The sequence below is a fragment of the Trypanosoma brucei genome, chromosome 7 (assembly GCF_000002445.2).
Source record: "Trypanosoma brucei brucei TREU927 chromosome 7, complete sequence".
Classification (NCBI taxonomy): domain Eukaryota; phylum Euglenozoa; class Kinetoplastea; order Trypanosomatida; family Trypanosomatidae; genus Trypanosoma; species Trypanosoma brucei.
This window is the reverse complement of record NC_007280.1, coordinates 1617237-1625523: the sequence shown is the minus strand read 5'-3', so window position 1 is coordinate 1625523 and position 8287 is coordinate 1617237. Positions and strand designations below refer to the sequence as shown.

Genomic DNA, 8287 nt, shown 5'->3' with positions numbered 1-8287 from the left:
GATGTGGCTAGTGCGTGAATATCGCTCACTGTGAGTTCTCTGTGCCCTGTGCGCGTCACGTGCACCACCTGCGCCTGATACAGCCCCTGCGGGTTACCAAGTTTTCCTTATTTCTTACTCTATTCTTCTGCTCTTCTTTTCGCTTCGTGACGCGGCCCACTGACGTTGTAATTCTTCTGACTACTTGCTGTGGGAAAGAAAGGGGACAGGTGCCTAAGGGACCAGCTGGCAACGAAACCGTCTTGATCTTTGCCAAAATCTCCGCAGCAGCATGTGTGCTATACTGAGGGCTCAGCCCTTCACCACGCTCTAAACCTGAGGCGGTGGGGTAGCACCCCCCGCAGGTTCTCCCTTTTGGCCTTCGTCTGGCGGTGTTTCCCTACGCAGTCATTTTATATTTCTGCCCCTTTCGAAAGTCCCACGCAAGCCTCACCACTTTGACCAGGGAACCGGTTTCCGTGTGTCCCCACCCTTTTCATCCCCCTCACAAAAGACCCTTTGATTCCAACAGCAAATCTCTTGTTCGAACTCAACGGCAGCCATGGGCCCACCTCCAAACCGACCTTACGAAAGCAGGTCGCGCCTAAGGCATCTTCTCCCCGCACAGCGGTGGGCCACAGAGACGGCCCATGTCTCACTACCTGCCGCTTGGAAAGCAATGACGTCCAGTATTTCCCGATGTTTCAGAGCGCCTCGAAGAGATGCCCTTAGCTTCAAATCCTTCTGGAGTAGAGGGCAGGGGACACAAATGTCGTCGTCGGTCCTTGACCCGCGAGCCTCGGGCGATCGCTTGGTTGTATTTTTTAGCGTTTGCGCGGCCAATTCGCAGTCGTTCCGCTCTCGCTGCCCCCTTGCGCTCCGGCTTTGTTATCTTTTCAACTTTTCTTTCCCCACGAAAATAATGGGCGAACCCGGGCACGCGCTGATGTTATTGCGCGTTCCTCTATATTTCGATTCCGTTTTCGGATTGCATCCATACTTATTCGGTGAGTTTTACCATGCCGCAACACCGGAGGGGAGGGGCTCTTACTCCGAGCGTATCACTGGATTGTTAACTCTCCTCGTCCCAAATTCGGGGGCGGGGGTGCTGTGAATGCCTCGCGGGGCGTCAGTACGTTTGGTTCATCCCTTTCTAGCTTCTGACCTTATTCTCGTAATCTCACCGTCTGCGCTCGCTACTACTCTTGCTGGGGGAGCGCTCTGGAGCCGTCTGCGGTGTTTGGGGATTCCATTGTAGAACTGCGAAAGGATAATTTACCCCATTTCGGTGCATTGCGTCTTTGGTGCCGGTCCAACGCCACCGAAAAGACTTCTCCCCCGCACGCTCGTACTAATCCGGCCTCGATGCCGGTGTGTTCTTCGCGCACCCTCCTCGTGGCACCCGCCCAAACATCCACGGTTCAAGCCAAGTGTGCCTGTCGGAGGTCGCTTCCTTCGCCCGAAATTTGATCCTCTATCTCATCTCCTCCCCCCCTCTCAATATCGCGGTGGGAAAACATAGATTACCTCGAAATTGCCACACTTCTTTTGACACGTGAGCACCACCCTCTATATACAACCTAAAAGCCCATCCTCCGTTCTAGTTCGGCCCGCCATATGGGAAAGCGATGGTGGCATGAGCCCTAAATACCCCTACCTTCTTCTACGACAAGGGGCTTGTCCTCTATTTCCCGTAGCGTACTCAACTCCATTTCTGTCGGCACCGCCCCTACGCGATGGACACAAGCTATTATTCCGGCGCTCACTTGCTTCTATATTTTTCCGTATTTTCGAAGATTATCATTTCTGCGCCAGAGAAGGTGCGTGACCCCACATGGCCATCTCTCCAAACCTGGTAATCTGATTTCCTTACTTCCACCTTTTTCAATACGTGAGACTTCTTCCTTTTGTCTAGCGCATTCCCCTTGGACCTTTTCAGGGAAGGGACATTTATGTGCACACCAGTGGTCGATGCCACTCCCAATTTTTGTTGTGGGAGGATGACGCCCAACAACCCCAAACAGCTGGTATTATTCATTCGGTTGGCCAACCCGCTATCAAGGCATTTGCGGGCTCTTGCAATGAGCGTGCTTAAAGACGTAAAACAAGAAAGCGCATGACCCTGCGGCCACAGGCAATGAACGACAAACTGGATGATCGAAACTACGTCTACTGTTATAGTCCCCACTATGTCAAGAATCTTCCGCTAACATTTTGGAAGCGATATGCGATAGGAGGGGGGGGGGGCGTCAATTCACTTCATTTCCGTTTGGAACTTAACGAAAAGCCGCAGGTCAACTTTGGTTTTTGCGGCAAAGAAGGAAAACGGAATGTCTTCACAAGACCCCGATGGGTTACGTCGAACCCCTGAAACAATGCAGATTCGTGCAATAATTGAGGACCCAAGGGGTGGTTCCGGTTTGGGAAAACAGAATCACCACAAGTGTGTGAAATTAAAACGCCGGCATCGCCTTTAACCATCATATACCAACAGAGTTGGTGATGCGTTTGCTACCTGAGGGGGGGAAACAACTCGGCACCACGCATAGAGAAGTGGACGTTCGGACCCCATACGCTTTTTTGTGGAACCACCTAGAGCCCAGAGAGGGAGGGGTGCCAAAACGTCCGGGGGAGTCGCGGATGAAACTATGGATGAAATTGGAAACCAACGGAAGGACTCTACGAGAAGTAACGGCCGAGAAGCCGTAGCATCTTTGGTCCAAAGCGCCTGAGCGGCCGCCAATCCTGGGCACTAATTGGCAAAAAATCGTACACATGATCAAACTAATACGGGGCGAAGCAGCCTTCCCGTAGAGGGACAGTTCGCGAGATTATGAAACCGAACTAAACAACAACACGTGGAAAAGAATAAAGCGACGTCTCACATTCCGCTTACAAACGAAACTGTACGACCGCTGTCCCCAATACCCTCTTATGCCATCCGAAGGGGTGTTTCAACTGTGGTTTTGGGAGAAAGAGTGGTCAACGCCCGTATCCCGCAAATCTGTAGCACTCAAAGCGGGTGTTGCCCGCCAGAATCCCAATGAACAGGTAGTTTCAGTCTCAGCTGCGGAAGCTGAGGCCAGCCTCCCTTTTTTGAGTTCCGGGGTGCAAGGAACTTTTTCATTTATTTTTGTTCTACCTTAATCGCAGCGTCCGGCGTTTTTCGATGTCTCCCAGCCACCCTGGCAGTGGGTTGAGGCCTTTCTGGCAAGGACTTTCTTGTGGGTTGGATATCCTTTTGTAACTTGGGGAAGGGGGTGAGGTCTTATTTTTTACCGGCTTTTCAGTTCCATCGTACCGACTGTTGATATGCGTGCACGCCTGTTGGCGTCATTCTTTCCAGGGCTCTTTGCGTGGGTCTTCCTCTTGGTTTTGTTCTTTGCATACCGGAGACCGCGGCTGGAAGTTTGTTGCATCAACCTGGCTGCGTCTAGCACTTCTTTCCGTAACCGTTGGAGACCTACCGTTTTCCCGGCATCCGCACGTGCAGCGATCACCTGGGTTAGTTCTGTCCAAGATTACTGACCTGTGTCATTGAAATTTGTGCTCTTCCTTGTGATGGCGCGTTGGAACGTGTCTGAATCGTTCAACTACGTGGTTCATGCAAATTTTGTCGTTAGTGGGCGGTGATGCCATCCCTTTGCCTCATCAATTGTTTATTATACGTATCCGAATTAGACCTGAATGTGATAAGGATTTAGTTCATATACTATTCTCAGGCCATATAAAAGAGGAAGCCAAAGTATTCCTGCTCATATTCCTTCTGCGGACAACTTTTTCTCTGTTACTAATATCTCCGGCTGGCCTGTCACTTGTGTCTGCCCAACGGGGGTCGTAAATTTCTCCACATTAGCGGACAACGTGTCGGTGAATGGCATCCTTAACCGTCCCCTTCCGAATTCACGAAGCTGTTTCTTTATTAGCAACATTGGTATAACATCCTTTGGCGTAGTGGCATCATCCCCGGAGGGGGAATGACCGATGTTCGGGTATTGCTCTACGTGTGCCGTTGCTCTACGACGTTCACGCGCAAATGGTTCGAACGTGTTGGTATTACCTTGCGCCGCTGCGTCCATCCGTGTCATTTGCTTTTCGGTCATAAGTTTGTTGACTTGAATCTTCATTCGCCTCTGGTAGCCGACCATTTGTTGGTTGTTCATTGGAAGTTTTCCTGCCGTCATGCCTGTGATATAAAATTCTGACTTATCATTGTTCATTCCCCATCCTTTTTCCCAGTGGGTGGCTAAGGTTGTGAACTCGGTGTTTTATTCCTCTCCGTAATAGCTGTTGGCGAGACCATCCAACTGAACTGGTGTTATCGATCTGTCCTGCCATGTGTTCTGGCCCAGCTGCGGTGCGCATAGTTGCTGTACGGGCTACTGTGGGGGAAGCTCTAGGGCCAGCCAATTGACGAGTTTCGTCGAGGCTGGGTGCCCTTTTGTGCCTCAAATATTTCGGGTTGTGTGCTTTTCATTTCCCCGTTTGAAATGGCAAATGAGAACCGCCGGAGGCGACACAGTCGCCGGAGCCCCACTGACTGTAACTGGAAAAGGGGCGTTCAAAAAACGCGAAACCTGGGGCTGTTGGGCAACTGCTAGCCGCAAGTTTGGTGGAGCACTGCCCGACCCCAAATGCCAAAGGGGAGAACTTTGCGGGTGTGCGAGCCCCAAGCCATACCTGCGGCCACCAAATGCTCGTTTGGACAAATTCAACGGAAGGATGGTGCTCCAATTAAACAATTTGGTTGCACCCCATAGAGGTTATGCCATGGGCATCGACCACTGGTGTGCACATAAATGTCCCTTCCCTGAAAAGGTCCAAGGGGAATGCGCTAGACAAAAGGAAGAAGTCTCACGTATTGAAAAAGGTGGAAGTAAGGAAATCAGATTACCAGGTTTGGAGAGATGGCCATGTGGGGTCACGCACCTTCTCTGGCGCAGAAATGATAATCTTCGAAAATACGGAAAAATATAGAAGCAAGTGAGCGCCGGAATAATAGCTTGTGTCCATCGCGTAGGGGCGGTGCCGACAGAAATGGAGTTGAGTACGCTACGGGAAATAGAGGACAAGCCCCTTGTCGTAGAAGAAGGTAGGGGTATTTAGGGCTCATGCCACCATCGCTTTCCCATATGGCGGGCCGAACTAGAACGGAGGATGGGCTTTTAGGTTGTATATAGAGGGTGGTGCTCACGTGTCAAAAGAAGTGTGGCAATTTCGAGGTAATCTATGTTTTCCCACCGCGATATTGAGAGGGGGGGAGGAGATGAGATAGAGGATCAAATTTCGGGCGAAGGAAGCGACCTCCGACAGGCACACTTGGCTTGAACCGTGGATGTTTGGGCGGGTGCCACGAGGAGGGTGCGCGAAGAACACACCGGCATCGAGGCCGGATTAGTACGAGCGTGCGGGGGAGAAGTCTTTTCGGTGGCGTTGGACCGGCACCAAAGACGCAATGCACCGAAATGGGGTAAATTATCCTTTCGCAGTTCTACAATGGAATCCCCAAACACCGCAGACGGCTCCAGAGCGCTCCCCCAGCAAGAGTAGTAGCGAGCGCAGACGGTGAGATTACGAGAATAAGGTCAGAAGCTAGAAAGGGATGAACCAAACGTACTGACGCCCCGCGAGGCATTCACAGCACCCCCGCCCCCGAATTTGGGACGAGGAGAGTTAACAATCCAGTGATACGCTCGGAGTAAGAGCCCCTCCCCTCCGGTGTTGCGGCATGGTAAAACTCACCGAATAAGTATGGATGCAATCCGAAAACGGAATCGAAATATAGAGGAACGCGCAATAACATCAGCGCGTGCCCGGGTTCGCCCATTATTTTCGTGGGGAAAGAAAAGTTGAAAAGATAACAAAGCCGGAGCGCAAGGGGGCAGCGAGAGCGGAACGACTGCGAATTGGCCGCGCAAACGCTAAAAAATACAACCAAGCGATCGCCCGAGGCTCGCGGGTCAAGGACCGACGACGACATTTGTGTCCCCTGCCCTCTACTCCAGAAGGATTTGAAGCTAAGGGCATCTCTTCGAGGCGCTCTGAAACATCGGGAAATACTGGACGTCATTGCTTTCCAAGCGGCAGGTAGTGAGACATGGGCCGTCTCTGTGGCCCACCGCTGTGCGGGGAGAAGATGCCTTAGGCGCGACCTGCTTTCGTAAGGTCGGTTTGGAGGTGGGCCCATGGCTGCCGTTGAGTTCGAACAAGAGATTTGCTGTTGGAATCAAAGGGTCTTTTGTGAGGGGGATGAAAAGGGTGGGGACACACGGAAACCGGTTCCCTGGTCAAAGTGGTGAGGCTTGCGTGGGACTTTCGAAAGGGGCAGAAATATAAAATGACTGCGTAGGGAAACACCGCCAGACGAAGGCCAAAAGGGAGAACCTGCGGGGGGTGCTACCCCACCGCCTCAGGTTTAGAGCGTGGTGAAGGGCTGAGCCCTCAGTATAGCACACATGCTGCTGCGGAGATTTTGGCAAAGATCAAGACGGTTTCGTTGCCAGCTGGTCCCTTAGGCACCTGTCCCCTTTCTTTCCCACAGCAAGTAGTCAGAAGAATTACAACGTCAGTGGGCCGCGTCACGAAGCGAAAAGAAGAGCAGAAGAATAGAGTAAGAAATAAGGAAAACTTGGTAACCCGCAGGGGCTGTATCAGGCGCAGGTGGTGCACGTGACGCGCACAGGGCACAGAGAACTCACAGTGAGCGATATTCACGCACTAGCCACATCCACCCAACGTGAAGTAAAGCAACTTGTCCCGAAAATTCGCTTGCTAAACAAAAACACGCGCAACTATGCATAGCAACGGATAGAATAGTTCATAAAGTGTAAGCAAAAGTCAAAAACACTCACCGTCACTCCTATATATTACCGTACACACGCCACTTTGCCGTCACCCACAAAACCACTAAATAAATAAAACGACACAACATACCCTAACAAAAATGTAACACGCCATAACGACATGAGTGAGAGGGGGCGAGTGGCGGTAATATTGGAAGCGTAATTCTAATATTTTTTATTATGTGGGTTTATTTTGTTGTACTTTGATTCTTGTGATTTTACTGAGTAACTGTAACAATGTAGTGAGTGGTAACTTTTCTCCCTCACATGGAAAAAGTGGTAGTAGTTAATTTTCGGGCGCGGAGACAAATGTATTTTTACAGAAGATGGGTGTTCTTTTCTTTGGTTCCGAGTCGGAAAGAGAGGGTCAGCCGAGTTGCATGACGACAACACCTACATACGATTATGGATAGAAAAGGGGTTGTTTTCGAAGCTTGCCACGATCAAGGTTAACATCCTTCTGTGGAATAACGGATCAAAATTGGTGAGTGTACGGGTGACTCGCTGATGTGCCACCTTAACTTAAAAGTGCGTGGCTGCCGGACTTGTTCCGACAAGGAGATGTTGTAAAGCATACACCAGAAAGGAAGAGTGGTGCCAGGAACATCCTGCTGTCAACCATTCACCTGCCGCCTACCTTAACTTCAAAATCCTTCAGTGTTGAGGGCGGATCTGATGAGCGGGAAATAAACATGAGGCGGTGCTGGGCAATCGCATGGTGTTGTTCCTCAGTAGGGGTGTGGAAAGGGGTTGTACAATATGCTGTGTCAGGTCAAAAAAAAAGTAATAATAATGCGTTTCTCCATGCGTGCCCCACGCGAGAGTTTGGGTCTTTCGAAGATATTTCATCATTCCTTCTCAATTGCCTTGTCTTAAAACAGAACACCACCGTACACTGCAGTCAACGCCGCCACATTTGAAGTGATTTAAGCTCAAAAAGTGTTTCTCAGTAAGCCTCAGGCCTCCTCAACATGGACCTTACACGCAACAACATAACATAAGAGCAGACAACCCAAATCAGCATCGATCCATTACTTTTTGGAAACTACGTTTTGGTCCACAAAGGCTTTGCTAAAGCAACCATCGCTCAGCGGCAAAAAAGAACGCATGAACAACAAACCTTCCAACACGAGAAAATGTAAGGAAAGATCAATAGCTTTTTCTGTATTATGCAGAGGAGTTAAGTCGGAAGTGACGAGTGGTGGCATCCCACCTGCGCACACAACGAGGCAGGGAGGGTCACACACAAATAAGTAATAAAGGTATCTGAAAGTTATTGCCGTTTTCCCAAAAAGACAACACAATTTAGGAGGGCGGGCGAAAGACAACCTGCCAAAGAAACCTTAGCTCCGAAGCAGGGGAGTAATATCGTCAGCCCTCGAACAGAAAGGTGCTCAGATTGCGAGTTTTTTAAACCCAACAGAAGATAAACAGCAGTGAAACCACTATTTGCTGCGTGTGTATGT

The 8287-nt window shown here is 50.3% G+C and overlaps 3 protein-coding genes across 3 annotated transcripts, besides 1 other annotated feature; 1 reads left to right on the top strand and 2 right to left on the bottom strand.

Moving 5' to 3' along the window:
* Positions 1-8287: part of a sequence feature (sequence corresponds to BAC RPCI93-2F2) that runs on past both edges of the window.
* Positions 542-1093, top strand: Tb927.7.6030 (hypothetical protein; the record flags this gene model as incomplete). The annotated part of the gene is made up of 1 exon (XM_841133.1): positions 542-1093. One exon carries the CDS (start codon positions 542-544, stop codon positions 1091-1093), a length of 552 nt encoding a protein of 183 aa, XP_846226.1.
* Tb927.7.6020 (hypothetical protein) lies at positions 3735-4199 on the bottom strand (the record flags this gene model as incomplete). Its single annotated transcript, XM_841132.1, has 1 exon — positions 3735-4199. One exon carries the CDS (start codon positions 4197-4199, stop codon positions 3735-3737), a length of 465 nt encoding a protein of 154 aa, XP_846225.1.
* Tb927.7.6010 (hypothetical protein) lies at positions 5615-6166 on the bottom strand (the record flags this gene model as incomplete). The annotated part of the gene is made up of 1 exon (XM_841131.1): positions 5615-6166. One exon carries the CDS (start codon positions 6164-6166, stop codon positions 5615-5617), a length of 552 nt encoding a protein of 183 aa, XP_846224.1.